This window comes from Gossypium hirsutum, chromosome D08, assembly GCF_007990345.1.
Source record: "Gossypium hirsutum isolate 1008001.06 chromosome D08, Gossypium_hirsutum_v2.1, whole genome shotgun sequence".
Classification (NCBI taxonomy): Eukaryota; Viridiplantae; Streptophyta; class Magnoliopsida; order Malvales; family Malvaceae; genus Gossypium; species Gossypium hirsutum.
In genome coordinates this window covers 56,444,134-56,472,114 of record NC_053444.1, presented here as the reverse complement: position 1 = coordinate 56,472,114, position 27,981 = coordinate 56,444,134, and the positions used below count along the sequence as shown (strand labels likewise).

The 27,981-nt window shown below is 32.3% G+C and overlaps 2 protein-coding genes and 1 pseudogene across 2 annotated transcripts; 2 read left to right on the top strand and 1 right to left on the bottom strand.

The window, feature by feature from the left end:
- Window positions 1-4,953: 4,953 nt before the first annotated feature.
- Window positions 4,954-9,725, top strand: LOC107933558 (AP-2 complex subunit mu-like; annotated as a pseudogene).
- On the top strand, window positions 9,408-13,714 carry LOC107933578 (AT-hook motif nuclear-localized protein 13). The gene is made up of 6 exons (XM_016865834.2): window positions 9,408-9,725; window positions 9,811-10,381; window positions 10,471-10,526; window positions 11,041-11,172; window positions 12,711-12,872; window positions 13,073-13,714. The coding sequence occupies exons 2-6, from the start codon at window positions 9,829-9,831 to the stop codon at window positions 13,358-13,360; spliced, it is 1,191 nt and encodes a 396-aa protein (XP_016721323.1). The 5' UTR covers window positions 9,408-9,725; window positions 9,811-9,828; the 3' UTR covers window positions 13,361-13,714.
- A 2,807-nt stretch (window positions 13,715-16,521) lies between these two features.
- On the bottom strand, window positions 16,522-18,155 carry LOC107933544 (AT-hook motif nuclear-localized protein 23). The gene has a single exon (XM_016865781.2). The coding sequence runs from the start codon at window positions 17,780-17,782 to the stop codon at window positions 16,919-16,921; it is 864 nt and encodes a 287-aa protein (XP_016721270.1). The 5' UTR covers window positions 17,783-18,155; the 3' UTR covers window positions 16,522-16,918.
- Window positions 18,156-27,981: the final 9,826 nt, after the last annotated feature.

Genomic DNA, 27,981 nt, shown 5'->3' with positions numbered 1-27,981 from the left:
TGGTACGTTATAGTGTATGGTATAAGATATGCATGTGGTCTTTGATATGGTGTATGTATATGTAAATTTGGCATTGTCAAAGTTAGAAATTGGCAAATAACTTATATAGAATCTTATGGCATTTGAATAGGTGACTTAGGTTGATATGAAATTGATTAATGAATTTTAAAGGTTGGGTACGTTTAAATGGTATGAAATGGTGCCAAATTGAGGCATATTAGATTGGTTGATTTTGGAAATGGTTAAATAAATGTTTTAGTATGTGTATTGGTTGATTTTATGCAGGTTAAGTGTGCAAGTAAGTATCGTTTATGCATTTTGTTAAATTTGGCATGAAAAATGTACCAAAATTTTATTTTTTTACCATTTTGGCTCAGAGGTATTAGTACATTAAGTAAGAGTATCAGTACTATAACAACCCATTTTTCAGTGGTGTTAGAAATAATGGTTTCAGGATCATAATTCCAACGAGAGGGGCCATGATTTTTTAATTAATATTTATGAGTTAAATATAGTATAATAGTGAATCATGAATTAATATATTTTATTAATTGGTCAGTTGGTCAAGGTACAAGTGGTACGTACCAAAAGTCAAGTGGTTTTAGAAAATGAGGTATCTGGACCCCCTTTCTATAAACTGAACCTGTGAATATTTTATAAAATATTTAAGGAGCTGATAAATAGGCGAATTGAAGTTAGTTCAAAAAATTTTAGTGTTTGGATAGTTAATTATGAAAAAAGGACTAAATCGTAAAACTATAAAAATTAATCGGTATTGATTTTTAGTAACTCAATGGCTTAATTAATAAGTGATTAAGGTTCAAACTGGTAATTATGCCATAATTCTATAATGGTGGTTGGTTGGTGTGGTTTTCTAACATTAAATATTTATTTTTAATTAAATAATTAAAATGAAAATAGTTAAAACATAAAATAATTAGGAAATGGTCATCACTTTCATGTTTTTTCTTCTCCCAAAACCGAAAACACCATGGATGAATACTCCAAGGTTCGGCCAAGTTCATGTTTATGCATGTAAGTCTTTTTGAAGTCCGTTTTTCGAAATTTTTATGTTTTTGATGTCGTTGCAACTAGGTCCAGCTAAACCGTATCTCCATTATCAAAACTATTAAAATTTTAAAATGTTTACATTGATGAAAATTGAATCTTTTGATGTTTAATGGTATGATTTTGAGCTTAGTTGTGAATAGGGATTAATTTGTTAAGTAAATTTTGTTAGTTTTGCATTTAAGGACTAATATGTAAAAATGTTAAACTTAGCATGAAATTATTGAAATTTTTAAGTGATTGAAGGATGATATTGGATGGAATTGTAATCGATTATGTGTATTGGGGCTTAAATGTGAAACTTTTAATAGTTTCGGGTTTAGGGACTAAATTGAATAAAGTGTAAAAGTTTAGGGAAAATTTGTAAAATAAAAATTATAAGTCATATTTATTAAAATGAGTATGATAATTTATTTATTTTTAATTTAATAAATTGAATTTAATTATTATATAGATTAAGGATTGAATCGTACGGATGATAACAAGAGAAAAGGGAAATTCGTGAATTAGCCCCTACGAGTCAACCGATAGCGTATCTTAGGTAAGTTCATAGATTAGATATATGTTTATACGTTCATGTTACATGTTGCATGAATTAATTAATTAATTAATTTGTGATTGAATTATTAATATGAAATTGAGAGTATTAACTATTTAAGGTTGAATGTAAGTGAGTAAGATTTACTTGAAATGTGATGAATGTATATGTAAATATTTATAATTCATGCTATCTTGAATTAGATAAAATTGATATGTGATTGAATATTTAATATCGGATTGTAATGATAAATTGTTTACAATTAAGTATAAAGGTGAAATAGTATGTAATTGGAAATTGATGAATGATTGTGAAATATGAATTATATGATCTTGAAATGGATGTAATGGAATTACAGTCTGTGTACGGATATTATGGAAGTGCCTCTAATTTTTTAATGTGATGAATTCAATTAAAGTGCCCGTTTGAACGTAGTAAACGAAGGATACGATTGGCATGCCAATAGGGTTATTTGCGCGTTGTACGGGACATATGTGTGATGGTACGAAGATATTACTAATTATACTGGAATCCAGCATTTGTTGCGGATTACCGAGTTATACTGGTGTGGTGGAGGGATGTATTGATACTGATTATATGATGCTGACGGGCTTTGCACTTCGATGCTCTAGTGTGTTGTAGTTTCAGCTCTTATGAGTATTCTGGTGTGGTGTAGTTACCCATGTATCTGTATCTGTTTATTATAGTTCGTCGGGCCATATGATGAATATATATGTATTGAATTCATGAATTATTTGGAGATGATATGTTTATATGAATTTTGAAATGTTAAGTGATGAAATTGAATAATTAATAATTATGTATTTAAAAGTTGTTCGAAACGATATTAAAACGACTGGAAAGTTTATAGTATGTATGAAACGCTTACCTGATAAATGCAATATTGGTGACAAAGTTGTGTGTATAAAAGAAATGGAAGATGAATATGAATTGACATGATCAATTGGTTAATACGATTTATATATTGAATCTTTCCTAATTGAATGATACGAAAGTATGTTGTATTGAATGATTGAGAGATTATACAAATGATATGTGAAACACTCACCTTATTGTTGTAAATTTCTTGACAGGGAATACATATTAAATTAGTTATATTTGTTTACTTAATTGTAAACCAAGGTAAGAATTTTGTTTAAGTAATTATGAACTTACTAAGCTATATAAGCTTAATCTGTTATATTCACTTCAAGGCTCACACTATCAAGTTTCTGTTTTGGTATTTTTTGACTTGGTTATTCCAGTTTGTGGCATGTATATAGGGTTTTGAAGTTGTCAAATTTAAGGTTTTAGTTTAATACGTAAATAAGCGAATGTTGGTATATGATGTAAGCTTGTGTTTCATGTTGATCTTGTGATGAATGTGGGGTAAGTAGTAGAATTATCATGTTGATCTTATTTAGTTTGAATATGTTTTGTGTCATTTGAATGGTAGGCATGTTTTGGTTTTGATATCTTACTTGTGAATTGATATGGAAATGGTCATTTACTATTGGTAACTTGTGGTTCTAGAAGTGAGTATAATTGTCTTTGTTAAGTAGCATGAATGAGTGATTTTGGTAATTAGATTTGAAACCTTATTGATGATGAAATAAGTTTCATATGATGATTGCATACTTAGTTATTAATTGTAATAGATAAGATGGTTAATAGATCATGATTGAACTATGACATGTTTGTAATGGATTGAGTGAGTTTTATGCAGGTCATATGTGTACCTATTTGTATTTATGAATTAAAATATAGCTTTGGGCATGAAATGAATTTTCAAACTTGTAATTTTTAACCAATTGGATAGAAATATCAATACTAGGGACCAAAGTATCGATACTTGACCAAATAAACAATGTTTTCAAATTACAGAATGCCAAAATGGTATCGATATTGATTTTGGTATCGATACCTATCACAAAAATATCGATACTTATTTTTTTTTGGTATTGATACTTAGCCCAAAGTTTTGCAAAATTTACAATTTGGTCATTTTTCATGCTCGAATTTAATCTATTGTATTTAGAAGCTCGGTTTAGTTCTGTTTTCATTGTTAATAACTAATGTGTGTATTTATATGATCATTAAATGTTTTAAATTACACGTGATTATTCCAGATTTATTCGTAACATCTCGTAGCTCGGGTTCGGCAATCTGACCAGGTATGGGGTGTTACAAGTAGTTAGTGATTTTCTTCAAAATTTTTAAACATCGAACTTTAAAATGGTATCGATACAAAGTTAATGTATAGATATCTTAAAAGAAGTATCGGTATTTTAAGTCTGGTATCGATACCTTTGGTTTAAATTAATTTTTTGAAACATCGAAGTTCATATTAGTATCAATACCTAGATAGGGTATCAATTCTTGATCTGAAAACTTTAAAAATATTGTAATTTGGTCCTTTTTCAAGCTCGGGTTAGGAAATGAGCTTTCTTAAGCTCGTATAAATCTCAAAAAAGATTGTATAATGTGATTATGAGTTGTTTTGATGATGATTGCTTGTATTATAATGTAAAATGATTATTAATTGTTTGTAGTTACTCTAGTAATGACTGTAGCATTTTGTAACTTGAACCCGACGATCAAGCCGGGTAAGGGGTGTTATAGATGACTAGGGTGGTGATTGGACATGTTAATAATTTTGGATGAGACATGATAGTTGGTATCATAAATGACAGTTAGGTGGGCCCTTGTACAATCTTGGAGTAAGAAGAGTTGTCTTGAGGGATTTTCACGAGAAGTTGTATCGAGAGGTTGGCCACAAGGAATGGTTCTTGGCTTGGTCACAAAAAGTGGATGTTTGAGGAGTCTTTCCAAGGTGTAGGGTATAACAATATTCAAAGGTAACAATGTTAATTTTTAGTATTAAATTTAAATTTTAGAAGTGATTTCATGAAAATTAATTGTTAATATTATTATCTTTGTCCTTTCAAGTTTATGTTAATATAATAAATTTAGCCTTAATTGTGAATTGATTTAATTTTACCTTTTATTTGTTAAATACAAGTGGATCATTATGATTTTTTAGAGTTAATTCACTGAATTTTTTTATTATAAAAAATTCAATGAATGTTAATTTCCAAAGTTGTTAACTAATTATAATATTTTATCAAATTAACCCTAAAATTTGAATTAAACACTTAAAAATAAATATTTTTTATTTTTTAATAAAATAATCACTTTTATCAAATATAAATACGAGTAAAAACAAATATATCGACCACTTAAAAAAAAGTTAATCTTCTGTATCTTTTATGTCCCTCGACCATTAATCCTCTCGACCTTTTCTTTGAACACATTTTCCATTCCTTCATAAATTCTCTTCTTCATCGATGCGAGGATCACCAAAGAAAATTCGAAGCAAGCGTCCTCTACTTATCCAGATTCGGTTCCGCCACTGGTTTCTGCCGTCGCCAGCTCAATTGGAACGCAAGCTTAGTTGTTTTTTTCAAGTATGATAATTGCTCAAGTGTTTTAGGTTTTTTCCCCCCGCGTGTAGTTGATTTAGTATAATTTTCATATAGGGGAAATATGGTGGATTCCTTCCTATGCACATTTTGCTAACCAAGGAACCCGTTACATGTCCCGTGCGACAGATTGGAGATTGCTTTTAATTTTACATGAGAATCAGCAATGTATACACCGGTAGATGTTGTCATCTAACTTGTGGGGTTCAATTAAAATTTTCAAGATTTGGGGTCCAATTAAAAATTTCAAACTTTTTATGATTTAACGAGAATTTTCAAAACATTTTTGGGGTCTAATTAAAATTTTCAAAAATTTAAATTTTGGGGCTAATTAAAGTTTTCAAAAAAATTGGGACTTAATGATAAATATTCAAAATTTTGTGGTTAACGTTCCGCCTCTGTATACATATTAATTATCGTTAGTAGTAATGCTAATGTAGCTTGTGCGTTCAAGTTTGTTGTTGACGTACAGTAGATATCTTTGTTCTCATGTTTCAGTTTATTGGATATTAGATATAGAAAAGATTATGCTGTCATTTATACTTCTGCAGGCTGTTGCATTGCTCAATCTTATTTAAGTGGCGCCTTTGACGGAAATGGTGTTCATAATAATCTTATTTAAGGACATTTGAATGGTTTGCCTTAAATACACATCCTCTTGCTTGATTTATAGTTCGTTTTACTATTTTTTTTGGTTTAATTCATGATGTTCTGTAACTTCTGTTGCTATATCGTGCATGAACTTACATTTGACTCTTAACTCCTGGAATTATGGACTGCAAATCTGTAATAAGAAGCTTAGATCGACATGATTAATACTGGTAGCAACTAGTAACTGAATGTGTTGATTTAACTGATCAATCAATCAACTATTGAATAATGATGAATACAATTTCTGTCTCTTAAATTGCATGTTAACTTCTGTACCATACATTTATAATGAGACATTTTGTGCTGCTGAAGGGAAGTTGGAAGGTTGAAGAAAGTTGTACACTCAGGAAGGAGTGCAATCTCCATTTTCATCCAAGGTGAGCTGTATTTTATGTATTATAGGTATATTTTATTTTGACAATTGATGCATGTAGGTAATACTTGTATGGCAAAGGTAGGTATATTATTGTGCTTTAGTTTTTATGTAAAGGTGCATTCTCATTGACCGTTTTCATTTTCTATATGCGTTAAACAGGTAGCCATCAGATGAGCCTGTTCCAAATGCAACTTCACAAGTTACCAGTGCTGTTGGCTGGTGAAGAGAAGGGCTTGCTTATAAAAAGGAATTAGGTGCTAGCTTCTGAATTCTGTCAAATTCCTTTCTATCAGATGTGGTGGCTTAGGTTGTAACCGTTGTTTGTTTCTGATGTTTCTGGACATTGTGGAAAGTGTAAAGCTGCTTATGTCTTAAAAAGGTTGGTGCTGGTTTCAGAAGTGTTCTTGTTTGTTGATGTCTGTTTGGCTGAAAATAAACCATTTGGTGATTACAGGCAGTGTGCTTCATTGTGATGTTATGAGGAAGAATAAAAGATTCTTAAGAAGTGCTTCCTCTCTGGAATGCCTGATTCAAAGTTGGACTTGAGAAAGAATTACAACTAAAATCCCATCCTACTAAAGGGTGGCTTCTGATTGCATTCAAGTCCCCGTCTAATACTGTTTCACTATGTTCATATGTCACTCTCTTGTTTTCTTGCTTGTTAAAGTTGCAGTGTTTATGATGGAATTTTGATTATTCATGTGACTTTCAAAAGCATTTCGTATTGGATTGCCTATTTTCTTAAACTCTGTGACTTCTGTTAATATTGCTCCTGTTGCCATGATGTTAAAATTTCCTGATATTCGTTTCAGAGCATACTAGTCCAGCTTTGTTTCTGTGTCTTACAATGCTATATTCTGCAGTGGCAAAACTATTAAGCTGGACAATGTTACTTTCCATCAGTATGTGAATCTTACTAGATTCAAGTCAGAAAAGACAGTTAGTTTTGTGCCACCAGATGGTGATTTTGAATTGATGAAGTTTGTGGTTTAAGTTTGTGTTATTTAGTATGTAAGGTCAGTCACATAGAAGTTTGTTACTTAAGATAATTGTGAATGATAAATTCTATATCTATCTATAGTTCGCTTCGAAGACTACCAAGGTGTGTTCATTATTTGCTTGCTATGTTACTTTTAGAATGCTTTTGTTGATCATGGAGCCATTTGAACCAAGTAATCCAGTTAGATTGTGAAAACAAATGCTTAGTGGTGCAATCTCTATCTATTCCCTTTTATATTGGTGACGCCTGATCATATTTCTATGTTTCTTGCACTCTAAAACTGTTTTATATAGACTTTTTAATATTCTTTTTGACTTGATGGACGCATAGGTACTGTTTCACTGAGGGTGTTAGTCTTCCTTTCCAGATATTGCCAACAATTAAGGAACTTGGTCAAACATTGATGCAAGTAAATGTTAAGGTTTATAATCATACATTTTGAAATTGTCCATATTTGGAAGTTTGTGGTTCTGTTGGCTTATTTATATTAATATTTCAGGTTAAAAGCGTCTTTGGAGTAAAAATGTTTGCACTTGTAGTTATCAGAATTCCTGTCCCAAAACAAACAGTGAAACAAGTTTCCAAGTCACATCAGGTTGAGCAAAGTATAATGCTTCCTATTGATAGCTTGCTCTGGAAGTAAGTGTTTAGTTTGTTAATATGCAATGTGGGTGCCAAAGCCCCAACCTCAATCCTGTTCCTGCACCCATCTCTTCGGAAATTACCCAATGAGTTTATTGTCCTTTACTGCTCAGTAGTTTTTTCATGCCTGCGGTTTATATCTAGATTGACTTCTGCAGTTGCTAAGTGTTAAAATTCATGTGATTCTCTAGGATAAGAAAATTCCCGGGACAAACAAAGCCGACCTTGAGTGCAGAAGTTGAGTTAATTTCCATGATGGCTGAAAAGAGATCTTGGATGAGACCACCAATTCAGATGGAATTTGAGGTGCCTAAATAGATTGCTATCTTACTGCTCAATCATGTTGAATCCATTTTGCTTTGGTTTTAATTTCTCCTGAAAAATATAGAAAAAATGTTGTTCTTGAAACTATTCTCCTAGTTTTTTGATGTACTTATTACCCTCATTATCTGTAATCTTTATCATTGATGCTGTAGATTCTTTTTTACCCTTCAAAGATTGCTGAATTTTCATGTATGTTAGATGAATAGGAAATAGGGAATCAGTGTTGCTACCAGGAATTATTGGATGATCAATGGATTATGAAGGGAACTAAGGTCTTATTTGGTTCTCAATGAAACATCTTGGGCAACAAAAACTGATTATTTGTGTATCATGAAATTGCTGAAGAACATAAATTCTAGGTGACTTAAAACAGGGGATATTGACACCCTACCATGCTTTTGCAAAACACGTGTCTTAATGCCTTCTGGTGAAAGAAATACAGATGAAACTTATCCCAAAATTTCCTCTCAGTTTCCAATGTTTACAGCCTCTGTAAGCATACCTATATATTCTGAACGTATTTTGTAATTCTTGTAGCTGAAGATGCTATTGTTGACTTCATAATGTCACAGGTATGGGAGAAGAGTGGGTTGGCCATATTACCAAGGGCAGGGCTGGCTCATATGAGATCAGGTGCTAGTAGCTTGGGGTAGCTACTGTGAGATTGTATCCACATGTAACTTGAACCATGATAAAGTGGAGGTTTTTGCCCAGTAAAAGAGCATAAAGCATAGCCCATTTCAAGCATATTCCATAATTTTAAGCATCATTCTTAGTGTTAGCTCCATTATCAAAGTGTCTGGGAGATATCAGGTGCAATGTTTTGGTAGGTATCATAGATGGTTGAATGGTGTGGCCAGGTAAGGCGTGGATACCCGAGTCATGTGTTGACTACTGAAATTGAGATTGTTGTTGTCATTGATATTGTTAGAGCTTATCTTATCCATTTTCCCCTCTTTTAGATAAATTATGTACAACACCCATTAAATTCACGGCAGTTACATACATCTGTATTTCAGCAAAGCAACCATCCGTCGAAGTAATGCATTGTCTGTTATGTTTTGCCCTTTTCCTTTTCGTCAAAGATGACGCCAATACCATATCTATCACATGCAGCCTACTAAATTTCCTTGCCTCTTAAAGAACGAGGTAATAAATAACACAAACCACAATTAAAATGATAAGTATTTTTTTTTTGGACTCTTAACAAAAATTCACTAATGTAAGTGCTTGAATGTGTCAATTGGGACGTTAAATTATCATTTAATGTCTATAAGACTGAAACTTTGAATTAAAAATGTTGCTTGAAATTTTTACCCTCAAAATAATCACATTCGTACGGGTTGAAATCCGGCAGTTGGCTCCCCCACGACAAAATCTAGGGGCAAAAAAGGTGCACCTGGAAATGTATGAAAACCCTAAACTTAAAATAAATAAATGAATAACAAAAACCCTACTTTAAGGTGGATAATTATAATAAGGAAATGTTATATTAATTTAATCTAGATGTTGAGTTTTTTAATTCCAATGGTACTCTTCCTTTTTGGAGTTGGCACTTCTTTCAGTTCTTGAAGTAGATAACTCATACAACTCTTGAACTTAACTCCTTCGAGTTATTTTCTCCAACACTTCTTCGCAATTTCAGTTGAGTTACAAATTACACTTCTTCTTTCTTTTCATTTTTTCCCTATTTCATCAAACTCTGAGAGAAAGAATTTCTTGTTTTTAGAAAGAAAAAGAAAAAGAAATGGAGTCGAGAGCAGTGCAGGGAGCGGCAGCGGGGGGAAGGGGATTACAGGCACAACAAGCGCAGCAGATGGTAATAGGACCCACGTCTTCATCGTATCCGTCCAACTCCACCTTGATCACCTCTAATCAGACGGCTAATATCCCTCCTTCTTCAGCTCATCGTTTCTCTTTCAACCCCTTAACTTCGCCGCCTCAGCACCATTTACAACAGTTTCATCAACAGCATCATCATCATCAACAACATCATCAAAACCAACAACAACTCAAGCCGCTTCATTCTTTGAACTCCGTCGCCTTTGATGGATCGCCGCAATTTCAGTACAATACAGAGCCCACCATTAAAAAGAAGCGAGGTAGGCCTAGGAAATATGCTCCTGATGGTAACATTGCGTTACAATTGGCACCCACTACCCAAATTCCTAGTCACTCCGCCAATCACGCTGGTAACGACTCCGTCGGTTTACCAAGTGTTGGTGCTGCCGCTGAACCGCCTCCTAAAAGGAATCGTGGAAGGCCGCCCGGTTCTGGGAAAAGACAGATCGATGCATTAGGTAACTCTTACTCTCAGTGTCAAATGTTATATCTTCTTCTTTCATCATAATTCGTTGTTTAAATTTTGTGCGTCTGTTTCTCTGGTTAGGTGGAGTTTCAGGGGTGGGATTTACTCCTCATGTGATCACCGTGAACACCGGTGAGGTGAGTGGTGTATATATACTTTGTAACGATGGTTGTTTTAGATGGAATGGAGAATGTGTGAAGTTTTCTTGGTCTTAAGGGATTTATATTGGGAGATGATTAAATTCTCTTATATTGTGTTTTCAAATGTTTTAAGCTAGCATGAAAGAGTGTCTTCAGACCCTTTGTAATACAACTGGAATTATGGATATGGAAAATATTGCATAAAAGCAACTCATCCTATAATTGCTAAGCCGAGCACCATGAAGTAATTAAGATCTAAATACTGAATTGAGCAATGTAAAATATGTAGAGCATGTGGATCCTAGCTTGAGTCATGTCATATTTACGCCTTTTATATGCTGTTTCATAAATTCATTGTTGGAGATACTTCTCTGTTTATCAGCCTTAAATTTTATTGCTTGCCAATAAACGTGCAATACTATTGTATTTGCAGAGGTTCTGATTGATCATGTTTGTAATTCTTGAACGTTATTTATGATGTTCCTTAACAGTATAGCCTTTTCATGTGTAGGATATAGCATCAAAGATTACTGCTTTTTCACAGCAAGGGCCACGCACGATTTGTATTCTCTCTGCAAATGGTGCTGTCTGTAATGTTACACTCCGCCAGTCTGTATTATCTGGTAGTATGGTGAAATTTGAGGTATTTTTAACATCAATATAATATCCATCTGATAAACTAAGTTTGATCTTGAATGAAATCATCTGGTTAGGACCTTGGCTTAAGTTGGACTGCTTACATATTTACAGGGCTGCTGAAGTTTAAACTTTCTGCACTTTCCTTTAACATAAAAAGGCATTTCCTGTCTCCCCATGTATGTGTTTGTGAGCTTGTGTGTATATGTCCACAATGCACACACACATCTGTTGGTGTCTTTTTTATTTTAGAGAATAATTTATTTACTTTTTGCAACTTTTAGATGCATTTTAATTTAACCTATCATAAGTTTTTTGTTGCATGTTAGTATCTCAGTCTGAAAGCAAATGAATTAGTTCAGAAGAAAAGGAACTTATGAATGTGAATACAGATCTGCCAAGAGACTAATGCTCATACCTTATGTCTTGTCTTTTTGGCTTAGTGAAGAACAATGTCTAAATGACTTTGTTGATTGTTGCTTGCGAGACCACTGTTAGATTTTAAGTTTTGAGGTAAATCCTCAGTTTCATGATTTATTTCATCTATTCCATGACCAGAACAGGGGGGGGGGGGATACTAGTTGCACCACAATTTTGAATCAAAAGAGATTTTAATAAATGGAAAATCCATTCACTCTATCAATAACCCAATGAAAAGACTGAATAATACTGGGAAAATAGTTAACAGAGTAGGTCAGTTATTGGAAGGATTTTTATTGTTAATGTCATCTTGTTGATAACAGTGGATTTTTGTGTTCATTTTGCTAATTGGCTCTTTTGATGTGCAGTTCTGTTAGATGAACTTGTTGGTTTTAGATACAATTATTAGGTTTAGAGCTAACATTTCATGTCAGGTAACAAATGGGTTTACCATTACCATCATTTAGTGACAGCAGCAGCAATATTTCAAACAAAAAAAAAAAAACAAAAATAATGCTTAGCTGGCTCCATTTGGAGGTATAAAAGAGAATTGATGTGAGAACTATTCTTGAAGCAAAACCAACTAGAAGACAGCATGTATGAAAACCTTATATTGGAAATCCATGTACCAGAACACAATACAAGCAAGCCCATATAAGGTGCAATCTTGAGTCACTGGTCTCATATGTACTGCTGTTTAAAGTCAAATTATTGATGATCCTCCATTTATACTAGCTAGTCAAATAAGTTTGATTTGAAAGAAAGAGAGGAACAGGTGAGTGCATGTGTGAGAATGAGATCACGTTATAGTTGGATGATTGGCATGTATAGGTTGTTGAGGTCAACTGAAGAATATAAATTGAAGTAGGCTAGTAATGCCATGCAGCCATGGGTTGTTTGTCTATTCAGTCACAGGTTTTTCCCCTTGAGTTTACTTTCTGAGATTTATATAGCTAATGGTATGGAAAGACATGTATAAAGCTGAAATCTCAGCATTACATGGCTATAGACACATGAAATATTCTCAAGCTGAAATGGTCCATGCAGTTTTAGCAGTTTGAATTATAATATTTTATCAATAATGTGCAATTTAGTTATGGCAATATATATTTTTTCTAATTGCAGGGCCGATATGAAATTATTTCTTTATCAGGTTCGTTCTTGGTTTCTGAAAACAGTGGTAGTTGCAGCAGGACTGGTGGATTAAATGTTTCCTTGGCTGGGTCTGATGGTCGAGTGGTAGGTGGTGGAGTTGTAGGCGCACTACAGGCAGCATCACCAGTTCAGGTATATCTGATACTTATACTAAATCTCGTAACGGTATGATAGAATTTTTGCTGCATTCACATCTCAGAAGACTAGTAGTTTCAGTTTAAATATGTGCATTTCAGACACCATGCAACTGGGTAATCATCCGGGTACTAAGGGGGTTGCTTCTCATGGCATGACATAAATTTATTTCATTCTTGTTTTCTATCTCCTGCCAGGTCATTGTTGGCAGCTTTATTGCGGATGGGAGAAAACAGAACTTAGATGTTTTCAAAACGGTACCTCTCATGCCAACGTCAAATATGCAAAACTTTGGGGGTCCAGGGACAGCAGGTAGTTCTCCGTCGCAAGGTGGGTCAAGCGAGTCTTCTGATGAAAACGGTGGTAGCCCTCTTAATGGAGGGTCTGGATTCTATAGTAATTCGGCTCCTCCATCCATGCATAATAATAATATGCAAATGAATTCACAAATGAACTCACTTTGGCCTGGCCACACTCAACAATGAAGATGCCTGCTGCATTCTGAATTAAACAGTTGAGCGCTTGGGGCTCGGGCATCAACTTGGTGACTGTTCTTGCATCGAATATGCAACACCCTTAGCTGTCAAACTGGGAAAGAATGGTGGAGAATCAATTTTCTTATAGATCCAGTCTTTTGTTCTTTCTTGTTGAGTAGTTTTTTAAGTTTTCTTCACCTCACTAAAAAATGACTGCTTTTGACACCTTTTTCTTTAGAATCTCAAATTTACTTTGGTCAGAGTGTTTGTTCCTCCTCTTCTTCTGGTTGGTGCTTTTAGAGTTTAGATGTAAGACTCGTGTTTATGGATCTGAATATGATAGGAGTCTTCTATAGTTCTCAATGGGATTTGTTGTCACCATTGACAATGCATCTATATCAATTATTACACTTACTCCAACAATAATTAGGCACTGTGCAAATGGGTTATTATATTCAGCCCAACTGATACAGCCCAGTCCGAAGATGAAGCAACAAGAAGCATTGGGTTCTTGGGGGGCAATAACCAGAAAAGCTGCTTAATCATTTGTGCGATCTGTTGGGTTAATTAATTATAAATGGTGGTTCCCTTTTGGTTAATAATATGACTTCGATTCAGTGGTTTGCATAATTGCTAATTACTTTTTGGTCAATGGTAATCATGATGTACTTTGGAACTTATAATAAGTACTGTTGATAGGTTCTCAGGACAACATCATTTCTTAGTATTTCTATCTTAAACTTCATTTTCATGTCTGGGTTTGCTATTATATTATACATTAGATTTGGTATTTTATGCATTTTGAGCACCCGTTAATGTAATAAAATCATTTTGTGGGTTTATTCTATCATCACTGTCATTGGAAACAAACAACAACCACAATAATAATAAAATTCTTGGAAATAATTAGGTCGTTAGGCTTAATCAAACAAGGGGAGTTTTCTTGCGAGAATAGGTCAGCTCTTGTTTGTAGAAAACCAGGTAATTTCCTTATAATAAAAATGTTCCACCACATCTAAACTACTTTATTTATGTCGTTAAGCTAAAAATCTTATCATTTTCTTTGTGTTGTTAATTAGCATAATTAGTAGGAAACTTTGACTCTATTTGTAATTACAAAAAATAATTGGTATGAGATACTACTTGATGCTTGGGGCATTTTCTCATAATAAGGGGCAAAATATATATATAAAGATTGGCAAGTTGGATATAGGGTAGATACCTCCTTAATAACATACATATTCTTATTATTATAAATATTCATGTTTCTAGTTTATAGATGCAACTAAAATAATATTTTATTTTATCTAGCAATATATTAAATTTCTAGATAATCCGTTCCTCTTTATTATAACTATTCAAACTTTCCATTCAATCTAACACTACTATTGGGATATATATATATACATATTAGAGTAGAGGTCTGCATGTGTTTAACATTAATTATGTCTAAGTTGAAATGGTATTCAAGTAAAGTGTTCTTAATAACTACAACTCCAAAATTTGAATTTAAATAGCTACAATCAAAGCATCTTTTATATGAATACAACTTGCGGAAATGAAAAAAAAAATCCCGGATTTTGCTTAAAACAAAATATTGTGGGCATCTTGTGATTCCAGAAATTTACGAAACTTGTTTGAATGATTTCTCCCATTAAGCCAAAATTAAGCACAATGAGAACAATCTGCTTTCAACTGCTGATAGTTGGCGTACGGCAAAGCGAGCATTTTGTTTCTCCACGATGGAATTCAAAGTGGAGATAAGAATAAATTCAGTCACACATAGATATATAGTTTATATTTTATATATTTATTAAAGTCAGTCCACTATTAAAAGAATACCTAACTCAGTGATTAAACAGACTAATATGAAGATGATGAAGAAGAGGCTGTAATCGTAAGCAAGAAAGGAATCAGCATCAAAGATGGATAAACAACACCTTTATTATTTTATAAAAAATAAAAAAAAGGGCTACCCCAAGCTTCCAATCCCTATTATTCTTAAACTTCTCATGCTGTATCTATGACTATATTATATACATATATATGTTAAATCATCATCGTAAGGCTATATGTCGCTTTATAAAAAGAAAGGGATTTGCATATGGTCTTATATTGAGTCTGTTAAATTACTTGCTCTAATATAAATGACGACTGATAACAAGCTTTTCACTACCTACACAACCATGCATATATATATATATATCCTTTCTCATGCTACAGATTCATATTTTTAAAGCCATTTCCAAACTGTTGTGATTCATTATAATCACCAAAAAATAATATTTGAATATGAAGACACTACTGTGGCTTTATATTATTTAATATGCAAAAAAAAAAAGTTTGTATAATTAAAGACTGCTTCATGAGTTGATTATTAATTCATAATTTAGTATACAGCTTGTAGTTTATTTAGAGACTACAAATTGACATTTCTTGTGAGGAAATAAAATTCGTCATCCATCCCTGGAACTACAATAAGGTTGTCTCGAAGGACAACATTAATCTCCATTCTTATAGTACCCATTCCCACCCTAAATGGGTGTCCAAATTTGTCACAAAACAACATTAATGGAGTCTGAGTGGACAAGCCACAAATTGCAAAATATACTGCAATTATATATATATTGGATCACCCTACATAGGTAAGTCACCTATAAGCTAATTAGTTGATGTACATTTGAGAGGGTTATTTGAAGAAGAAATGGAAGGTAGCTAGTTTTGTGATGTGTATTGATATAGTTGAAAAGATTTGGAAGAGAGGAAATATGATGCAATAGAAAAATAGAAGGGGCTTGTTCCCAAGAGAGCTGTGTAGGAAGGTAATTGAACTTCAATGCAAAAGCAAAAACTGATATGTTGTGTGAGGCACAGGCACCCATTAGAAACAATTAAGAAGAAATTAGTCCCCCCCCCCCAAGTGACGAAACCTTTGCTCTTAATTTACTATAATTTTATACTGTTTTATTTATTATCTACTGAAAACTATGCAAACATAACACAATCCCATGTTACCAAATCCTGCAAGATTTACTTTGGAAAGCCTGTGAGTACTTTCCATTACAAGGAATATATATATATGTTGTGTCTGAAACATATATAGGAGATGAAACAGATTGATATGTGATGCAATTTAAAGAAAAGAATGAAAACCCTAGTTGACCTGTTAGTAACACTGGAATTCAGTGACTGATATTATCCAACAAGAGTTAAATTAATACATCATCAAACCATTTCTTATAGGGAGAAAGAAGAAAGTCCACCATGAACAAGAGAAAGGACTATTTCCAGAAATTATAGATTCCAAAATCAGAAAAAGAAAAATTACTAAAACAAAGATCAAAAAGGGAAAAAAAAAACTAAGATTAACATCAACATCAGAGGAAGTGGGAGAAGAAGAAGAAGAAGAAAAAGAAGCAGCAGCATGATAGCGATGAGGATGATAAGTAGTCCATGAATTTCCTGACCTCTATGATCCAAGAATCCCGATTATATCACCAATGAAACCCGCTTTTGAGCAGTTTTTAATTTTCCGTCCAAAGCTCTCATTTTGACCCAAGCTTGATCTCAAAACGGAGGTCGACCACCTGAATTTCCAGGCCATCCTTCAACAGGTAACTGCACATTAGGCGGCATATTCAGAGGCAAATTCAAGAAAGGCAACCCACCAGCGCCACTTCCCCCATCACCAAACATGTTATTTCCACCACCGCTTCCTCCGCCAACGCTGCCGCTTTGCATCTGCAACTGGTCATCCTCTTCTAAAGGCAGCCTTTCATAGGCCACATTTGTGAACGATGCAGCTATGACAATAACAGGCCCTGCCGTCATCAGTTCCCCAACTACACTTCCTCCTACAACCTGGCCTTGCCCGCCAGCCAAATAGATTGTTAAGCTCGTAGCACCTGGAGGAGCTGGCGGTGGCAAAAACGAACCCGAAAGTGATAGTATTTCAAATCTGCCATGAAGGGTAACTACAGCCCCAGCTGCAGCTGGTTGCCTAATGCTCACGTTGGTCACCGTACCGCTTCCACTCAGTATGCAGATTCCCCTTTGCCTTCTCCGAGCGTAGTTGGCAACACAGTCAAACACATCACAGCCATTCCCAACTTCAAGAATGTGAGCTCGGAGCGTGTTTGCACTCTCCCTTGTGATGATGACTGGAGGCTTGGGTTTGTTCTTGGAACCTGGAGGACGACCTCTGGGCCTACGGGCAACAAGGTCACCCGCACCCGAGTTGCCCGCGTTGACTAAATCCAGGGCTTGGCGTGAACCATCGTCTCGGTGATGGTCAGCTGACCCATAGTGACCACCAACACGGTTGTTGGAAGCTTCTTGTTCCTCCGGTTCAGGTTGGTGTTGGAGGTGAAGGTCCGGTCTATGAAGCTGATGAAAATAGCGAGAAGCAGTGCCTAAATCAAGACCAGCCATGCCAGCATCAAAGGACGACACAAAATAAGGAAAAACAAAGGATTAAAAATATTTTTCCCTTTTTCTTTAAAAAAAAGAAAAATTATATATAAAATTATGGGGTTTAGATTAAAAACAGTTTGGGGGGGGGGTGGAGGATTTGTTTATTTTAAGGAAGGAAAAAGAAAGGGCCTCTCTGGGACTCGAAGAAAACAAAAGGATTTGAATAGCTACAGCAATAAAAAGGGTGGGGTTTTTTTTCTTTTCTATTTTTTAAGAAATTAAAAACAACAAGAGGGAGGAGTTGGAGTACAGAGAAAGGGAAGGGGAAGGGGGAAGATGAAGGAGAAAGATGATATATGATCAAACAAAGTCTCTTAAAAAACGCAGTCATTCCTCACTCCTCAATGCTTAAACCTATATACATAAAATAATACGGTTGAGAAATTCTTTTATTTGCTTTTTTTCTTCAGTGGTGGATGCCATTCCTACTCTCATTATTGGAGCGTGCAGCTCACATATCATTAAAATTTTCTCAATTAGGTCGGTTTAATTGCCAGTAAAATATTTTCCGTAAAATAATTTCGGGAAAATGTTTTATTTTTCTGTAAAATGATTTACTGGAAAATATTTTCTGGTGTTTGATTGAATCTGTGTAAAATATTTTCGGCTGTTTGGCATATTTCCTGGAAATATTTTTCAAAAAAATTGTTTTTACATATATTGATATGTATTAATAAATTTTTATATTTTAAATTATTTTTACATATATTGCAATGATTTATTTATAATAATACTCAATTATTAAGCTACAATATTAATCGTTATAAATTGAAAAAAATTAATATCAAATAAATTATTTGTAATTGTGTTAAAAAAATAAGTATTGAATAATTAAAAAAACAAGTTACTGGAAAATCGATAAGCAGAAGCAATTTTCTACCGGAAATGAAGGAATGAATGAAGGAGGCGATAGAGAGAAGAGCATGGAAAATGTCTTACGGAAATTGAAAGGGTAAGACATTTTCCTTAAAATGTAACTCATTTTCCCTTGTTTTGGAGTTCATTTTCCAAATGGAAATGTTTTCCGCCAATCAAACGCTGCAAAAGTTGGAAATGATTTTCCGGAAAATCAATTCCTTCAATCAAACAGAACCTTAAACTATTTATTTTTGTAGCTTTATTTCATGAAATTCCTTTTAAATTACTGTTATAAATAAAAATAGTTACATTACTGATGTCCAAACAATTTACCAATTAAATTAACTTTTATAATAATTAATTATATCATCAAAATCAATTAATAGAAAATTAAAGAGAAATGATTGTATGAAACAGAAAAGTCACATTCTCTTGTATTTTTTATCAATTATTTAAGGTTGTTTCAATATTTTTTTATGTCATTGGCACATCATTTTAATAATTTTTTTTACCTAAATCTTGAACCTTAAATCCTAAATCTTAGACTTTGAATCTTAAATCCCAAACCTTAAATTTTAAACCTTATATCTTAAAACCTTGGATCCTCGACCTTGCACTCTAGACTTTGAAACCCTTAATCCTAAGCTTTCTTTCAATTTTAATTTAAATCTTAATCCAAATTTAATATGGTAATTTTCAATCTAATTATATTTTATATTAATTTAATCCTAATTATATATTTTTTTATGATTGTATTTTTATACCTATAAAAACTAGGAAAAATCTAACTGAAAAACATAACCCTTAAAATATGAATTCTTTTTCTTAACGTGCTTTACTATACTGCCAAATATTCATTTATTTACTGGAAATTTAGACTATTTGTGGCAACCCTAAATTACATTACATTTTAATAAGAGATTTTACATTTTTAGATTTAAATTTTAAAAATAATATTATTAAAAAATAAGTACAAAACTCGGAAAGATTAATATCACACCTTAATAAAGAAATAAATCAATTAAGACTATCCTAGCTTCAAAAAAAAAGGGAAAAGAAAACTTAGTCCCACTTTTTTTATCAACTTGCTGATAGCCTTTTTTTTTTTTGGTAGTAAAAATAGGAGAGGATCAATTACAAATTAATAGAGACACCATTAGAATTAGACAACAAGGATAGACTATCTAATCGAATCTGGTTAGGTACTTTAGCAGGAGCAACATAGAAAACTCGGGGGACAAACGAAACCTCTTTTATTAATCCCGCCAAAATGTGAGGAGTAAAATTTGCTTCTCTTGGAATCTGCTTAATGACCACTCGCCATTCATGTCTGCACGATTATTGGATTCATAAAATTAAATCTCTATTCACTTGTCCTTTAAGACCACCATGAATACCTTTAACAACCAAAGCGCAATCAGTCTCAAGGATAACCTCATTCCACTTGAAATGCTATGCTAGTTGAAAGTCGTTATAAATAGCCCAAAGTTCATCTTGTTCAACACTACATCTTCCAATATTTCTCCCAATCCCCCATAACCACCTACCATGCTCATCTTTTGCCATTATTTTTAAAGATGAAAGACCTAAAGACGGATTACGGGCACCATCAACATTTAATTTAAAAGAACCAATAGATGGTAGACTCCACCTACAATTTCTACTTCGATTGCTAGTAGTTCCACTAGACCTGCCAGGCCTCAACTTAATATATCTCGTCCAACACCACAAAGACTGTATTACATTGGCAAAGTCAAAAGGAACTTCTTGGAGAACTATAGGATTCCTTTGTTTCCAAAGCTTCCAACAGACAATATCAAAGAAAGATTGCCAAATCACATCTTGATACTCTAAGCCAAAAGTGTTCCTCAAGTTCGACGATATCCAATCCTGTAGAGAATAAGAAAAAAATTGAGCTAAGAGGCTAGAGGGAATAATCGTTTCCAAACCTCCCAAGCTTGCCAACAGTCTCTTAAAATGTGAACACAATATTCCTCAGCTCTCCCACAAATCACACAAGAAGGGACCGTCGAAACTCCTCTTTTACAATGTTCTACATTAGTCATTAGACGTTCCTTAAGGACCAGCTAAAGAAAATGACGAACCCGCTGAGAACCATCCAAAGAGTACTATAAGCAAATTTGACTGTATAATCACCACTAGGAGACCGTCTAGAGATAAGTGCATCCTAACCAATCAGGGGATTCGAAGCTGAGATTCTCACAATATAAGAGAGAGTATCACTATCCAAAAAATAATGTAAATAACCCCAATTCCAATTTCCATCCGTAGATACAACCTCACTCAAGGTGATAGGAGCATTAATGAGAGATGGAAACCGAAAAAAATTAATAAGAGGACCTACATCTGCTATCCAATTATCAGTCTAAAATTTTACAAGGTTCCCATCACCAACAGACCATAGTAGACTTTAGCGTAACAAAGACCAAACCTTCGTAAGCGATCGCCAAACGAAAGAACATTTACTTCAATAAATATCTTTCGGAACTACCTTAGGAATCTTATATTTGTCATAGCCTTCTCTTTCATTCTTCATCGATGGTGGGGCCAGTTTGCCAACTATCGTCCACTTGATCCTCATTATCTCTTTTCCCTTCAATAGAAAATAATATTTTCCTCTCTCGTCATTTTTGTAAGGGATGTCACTATTCACCCATTCCAAATCTCATTTGACGAGGTTGGTTGGGTATTTGATCGAAGATTCTTATGAGAGAGGCTTGGTAGAAGCCTCATTGGCTACCTTCCTCACCAACGATGATTTTATGCATTGGCTTTTGTCTAGTTCTCTTTTTTTACCTTTTTTGGAAGACCCCTCCTCCAACACAAGAGGCTTGGTCTATGGCAGTTGGATGCTAGGGGATCTAACTTGTGATGTGGTGCCTTTGACAGCGTTGCTTTTCTTTTCTTTTCCTTTTGTTTTTGTTTTTGTTTTTTGCAAGTTTATGGTTATACTCCTTAGCAAACTAGGGAGGTTTGCGGCCTTTTTCTAGTTCAGGTGAGAGTGTTGTTAACTCAATTTTTTAGGCTTGGTTTCCAGTCAAACCATCACACTCTCATCTTTTGGTGCAAGTGATTGAAGGACATTCTTTCGTTTATGGCTCCTCCTATTGGTTAAGTCTTCAAACTTATTTGGCAATGGTGCTCTTGTTCGGACATTTACTTATGTTCGACAATGGTGAATCGATTTTATGAATGAACTTGCTTTCACTTGGTTTGAGTCATTGTTTTAAAGCTCTATCCCTTAGTATATTACTGCATTTTTTAAATGTGAATCATGGGTATAAACTTTGGTACTTTTTTTTTTTACTTTGTAATTGTTTCGATTTTGTTGTTACTCTTGTAATTGACCTTTTGTTGATTAATATTTTGGTTGTTAACAAAAACTAGAAACATTTTACAATATATGAATGTGCAACTAAGTGAGAAAACTTTTAGGTACTTGTGTATACCAAAAATAAATAACTTAAGATTATGTATCATTGGAGTGAGATATCTCACCATGACATTTTTTAATTTTATTTTTTCAAATTAAAAATCAAACATTTTATCGATTGAGTCTTAACTTGATGGGTATGGGCATTGTTGCCAATGTAGAAGGATGTGTGCTTGAGTGCACTGAAGCGCATTATCCTCCTATTTATTAGTTGGGGAGGGGCTATGGGTAGTTCTAGGAATTGTGTCAAAAAGAGAAAATATGGTCAGAATCTATCATGAGATTGTTAAAAAAATCAAATATTTTAATAAGAAATAACATAACTGTAATTAAAACTCTACTTTAGCACATCGAACTATATGGAATAATTTTTTTTAATGATAAATTTTTTATTTTAAAAATAATATATTTAAATTATTGGATTTTAAGTAGAAATAATTTAAAATATTATATTCTTTAATTTATATCATTAAATTGAAAATCAAAGTATGGAATGATTGTCTCTAATTTCATGCCCCAAGCTTCATTCATATAAATATAAGTATAAATATATATATTTTTTGTCTCCTGTCTTGAGGTGTCACGTGTTAAGTTGCTATTAGTGGGTCAAGAACAAGTGACCTTATGGTTCAGTGTCATAGGCCTAGGTGGAGTGACACATGATGTGCCACTGGTTGCATCGGATGAGACATGGTTGTTGAAGTCTAGTGCGATAATTAATGAGTGAATCCAATTGCTAAGGCTGAGGGGTTTTTGTAAGGGATATGCACGTAGGATTCTTATAGGGGTTTCTCAGAGGAGTTTACATGAAGAAAATGTGAAGTTGGCAGCCTGGGTCATCCTAGCAATATGGACCACAAACATTTTTATAATCATTTTTAAAAAAACTATTTAAAATAATAAAAGTTTAAACATTTTCTAATAAATAAAAAATTTATTGTTAAGTGCATGAATAACTAATTAATTAAGATGTGTTTGAGCACCATAAAATCATAAAAAATAGTAATTACTATAAATAGCATTTCCATCAACCACATTTAAAGTAATTACCTTCCCATAATTATATTGTCTTGTAATTATTAAGAAATTCTAATTTCATTTTCTTAAAAGTTTTATTACTACAAATAATATATATATATTTTTTAATTTCATAAATATATTTGTCTTATAGAATAATGTGAAATCACAATTTTATATACAATCGTGATTAAATTACTCAAATAATTCTTAATTAGAATGTGTTGTAGGTACTGAAAAGATTCTAATTTTATACACGTATTTACCTTGTAGAGTTCAATTACATTTTTATAAAAAATAAAAAATAAAAACTATACCGACTAATTATTCAAATAATTCTCCCAATTCTCATCTCATAAAAGATTGGATAATGTAATTAAAGAACCCTAATAACAATTCAATAAAATAATAGGATTAATTGAACAAGCAATTGAGCATCTCTCAAACTGTATATATATTTTAATTAGTTATGATCCAACCAGATAGCTAAATTATAATTCCATAATTATTATGAGTTTCTATCGTTATATCCATCTAAAAAAACCCCCTTAAACCAGATATTGCATTTTTTTAATTATAATAAAATTTTAAATTTAATATTAAATAAAAATTAAATTAATATTTAGTATTTAATATTATAATTTTTCTCTCCCCCTCCATCTTCATATTCCTCCTTTCATCTTCACCCCTCTCTCTAATGGAAATATTAAAAATCACCATTGAAATATAAAAAAATCTATTGTATTAGCAAAGCTAGTCACTTTCCCAAATAGCTAGATTGCAATGCATATGAAATTAAAACAAATCAAGCAAAAATGAAATGATTTTGTCAATCAAAATGTTATGAAACTAAAGAATAACTTCATTTTGTATTTGGGGGTTTAGGATTCAATGTAGGGTTTTCTGGTTTAAGCTCTTAATACGAGGGTTTAAGGTTTCAATTACCCAAATCCATTTGGGTTGCTCAATAATAAAAGGATTTCCCCATACAAATTTTTGATTCAAAGAAAGAAAAGACGGAATCAACAATCACCACTTCCACAAAGATTTTTGGTTCAAAATTTCGAATAAGAAAGGGGGGTTTTTTTCATAGGAAGAGGGGAAGGGTCGACAATGGGTACAACTTTGAGATGTAAATTTTTTATTTTATTGTGTTGAATTTTAATTAAAATTACTTATTTTGTTTTTTAAAATTTTCAAATTACATTAAAGGAAAATATATATATTGCATATGTGTTGATTTTTTATTTTAATGATTGTAAAAATATAATTTAAGTGCTTAGTTCGGCCAAAAAAAAATTTAGTACCTAACTCAAAAAAGTAATATAATTTAAAGGTTGAACTAATTTGTGAAAGTGGCCGTTATTGATTCCCTCAAATAACAAAATCTTACATTTCAATCAAATAATCCAGATAAGGTAGTGTAACATACTTGAGAATGTGCTAAGTTACATTTCAATAATCCTATTATCAAAGGTAATCTTAACCAAGCGTCCCTTTAAAATATATTTTTATTGATAAATCGTATATATTATCTAAATTTTAAATTAATCTCTAAATTTTATAATATTTTTATTAAATTTTCAAAAAATAAATATTATATTAATTATGTTTTTTTTGACAATTTCATTGTCAATTTAGACATTAAATATTAATATGAATTTCCAGTGTAGCATATCTAAAATACATAAATAAAATTATAAAGACGTGTATACTTATTGCATAAATAATTTAAATTTGACATGTTAAATAAATATATAGTGTTAATAAAATTTAGGACAATTATTTATTCTTTAATTGTCGCATCTAAGTTGTTTTCAATATACGACACCTCAAATTTTAGTTAGCATTCAACAGCTAAGCAAAAACTCATATCAATGAAATAACTTAATTGGTATGAGATTGATATTTTGAGGATTTGATTACGTGCTTCGAAGTTTGGAATGCAAATTAAGATATCAACAATAATTTGAGGATGTTTAATGGAATTGTCCCTATTTTTTTATATTTTTATATAATATTATGGTTTGAGTTTCCAAATATCTATAAATAAGCTTAAAAGTTAATATATTTATTAGAGAGGTATTTACTTACATTAGTCTAACATAATTTTATAAATTTTTTGTGATTAATATTTTGATAATTGTAAAAAAATTATGAATGTGTATAAAACTATGTTAGCTTTAAATCAAGATTTTTAAATATAGAAAATTATTTAGTACACGTTCAGTGGAGTTTTTAGACTCCATAAATATAATTAGGAAATTGATGAAAGTTGTAAAATACTAAAAAATTAAATATTAAAAAAATACATATCAATATTTTAAACTTTGTATTCCAAATTTTTTATAATAAAAAGAGTTAATTTTAGGAAGCATATGTGTTTTATGCTCCGAAACAGGTATTAATCTCTGATTTGGGACACCTTTGATTTACACACACTAAACATTATTAAATGATATATTTTATTTTATTAAATAATAAATTTCTAAAAAATAATTTCTACTTAACTGAAGCTTTTCTTTATTGATGTGTGACGTGAGAAAAAAAATTATGTTACGTCATCAATAAAAAAAAGTAACGCACTTGAATATAATTGAAGAAGTTGATCAGTTATCTTCAAAATCATCCTTATTTATAAATATAAAATTTATAAATTAAAAGCATATAAATTTGTGAAAAGAAAAATAATGGGAAATATTTGCAGCGGCGCGTGGGTCCCATTCATGTGTCGTCTCCTTCCGATGGCCGTCTATTCTCCTCCTTTAGCCGTCACCGCCCTTTGCAGCGGCAAATTTGTTTTACATTAGCTCAGGTACAAAAGAGAGGTGCCTTGAAAATGAAAGCCTAACCAATTGCCTTGACGCCTTTCGCATGGTGCCCTGACTAAGCAAAATTAGGTCTTTTCTAAGGGATATTATTATTGGTTAACACACTTATCCACCTCCAAATATCCAAACTAATTATTTTATTTTATTTTTAAATTTGAGATTTAGTTTTAGTTCTTTTATTTGTTTAATTTAATCGGTGGTTCATAACATATTTATTTTTTGACAAAAATATTTATGATTTAATGATTGGATAAAGATTTTTAAATTAAAAAAATTGAAGGGCTTAATTTCTAACCTCTTAAGCATGAAAACTGAATCTTAAATTTTGTTAAAGTTCAAGAACTAACAACATATTTTAACCTCGTCTTCTTTATTACTTTCTTAATTCATAATTACTACTTACTTAAGTCATGATTCAACTACTGAATTATACCCATTTTTCATTTTGATCCAAAACTTTTTTTTTTCACTTTAGTACATAAACAATTGTTTTTATCATGGTTTACCAAAAATTTAAAAAATGTGACACATGAACCCTTAAAATTATTGGGATAAAATAAAAACAAAAACAGGAGTTAAATCATTTAATATCCATTACACCTTGAAAGACAGCAAAGCAAATTGTAATCGTGTAATTTGAGTGATATTGATAACATATTAAATTCTAAGTTAATGAAATATGGGAGATAGTCCCTACAATTTATCTCTTCTCTTGATTTTGTTATTTGAAATTATAAAACACAAAAAAGACAAAGTTACACAGTGATCCATGTGTTCAATGATGCAAATATAATATAATTAAATAAATTTGTGGATTGACAATTGGCATATAAACACGACATGAAGAGTTAAATTTGGTGTATCTTTTTCCTTTGCTTTTTATAATTGTAGGATTTGGTTTTCCACACCACACAAATAAAAAAACCTTTATCAATTATTACGAAAAATATGTAAGTCAATGAACATTATTTTATACGCTTACATTCTATTTTATTGTACATTCGCATTGGAATTGCTTACCAACGAAACTGTTTCTTCTCTTTTTTTTTAATAAAACAATATAGAAAATTATTGATACAAGATACAATAAAGGAGTTAGATAAGATAGAGCAAGGAGATTAAGGTGATGTAATGGAGGCCGGTTCACCTGAAAAGATTGAGAGTTGAAATAAGGACAAGAGGATAGACCGATCAAAAGCTTAAGTGTGCAAAATAACTCTAGGGTGCTAAAAGGTCTCCTTGTCCGCGGGTATTCATTCATCCCCATTAAATACGTAATGGATAATCATAAGCATATATCATGGGATTCTACTAATACGAAGTAGTTTTGCCTAAATAGGCTCTCCTTATCATCTTGGAAGTGTGATCACATTAGGATAGTATTCACAGTTAAGCCTAGGTGGATGACTCCTTTAAGGTAAAGTGGGTGGTCACATTCAGGGATATTGTGAACTAGAGGTCTATCAAGATGCTATTTAAAAGGAAGTCAGCATGGGGTCAATGATACCTTTGGTGCTGACACGTGTACACTTAGTGGAGGGATATAATAATATCCCCCTTCAATCAAGCACTGGGGGGGTTGCAAAATGGCTTTCCGTGAAACATGCTCTAAAGTTTGCTCAAAGGTGCATCCTGCAAGGAAAGGTTGGGCAAATTAGTCTTTATACGTTAGATCAAAGAACAAATTGGTTATTCTGTTAAAAAATTCATCTATTTTTAATGTTAAAAATCGGTCCATGTCTGCTAGCAAAAGGTGAAAGTGGCACGTCATGTGTTACTATCTAGTTATTCCGTCAACCACACCAGTTTTTAATGGTACAAATGGATGAATTATTTTACAAAAATTATAAATTTGCTCTTTAATCTAATGTACAATGACTAATTTACCTATTTTTTAAGTAGAGACGATAAAATACAATCTAACTTTTAGTACAAGAGCCTCTATAGTACTTTTAACATAAAAGTTCTACTAAAATTTTTAAGATATAAAACTCAAG

Bases quoted from the DNA above. Each gene is read 5' to 3' on its own strand.
- LOC107933578 (XM_016865834.2), top strand. From the start codon at position 9,829: ATGGAGTCGAGAGCAGTGCAGGGAGCGGCAGCGGGGGGAAGGGGATTA. The intron at 10,382-10,470 runs GTAACTCTTACT...TTCTCTGGTTAG, and splicing joins AAGACAGATCGATGCATTAG to GTGGAGTTTCAGGGGTGGGA. The intron at 10,527-11,040 runs GTGAGTGGTGTA...TTTCATGTGTAG, and splicing joins TCACCGTGAACACCGGTGAG to GATATAGCATCAAAGATTAC.
- LOC107933544 (XM_016865781.2), bottom strand. From the start codon at position 17,782: ATGGCTGGTCTTGATTTAGGCACTGCTTCTCGCTATTTTCATCAGCTT.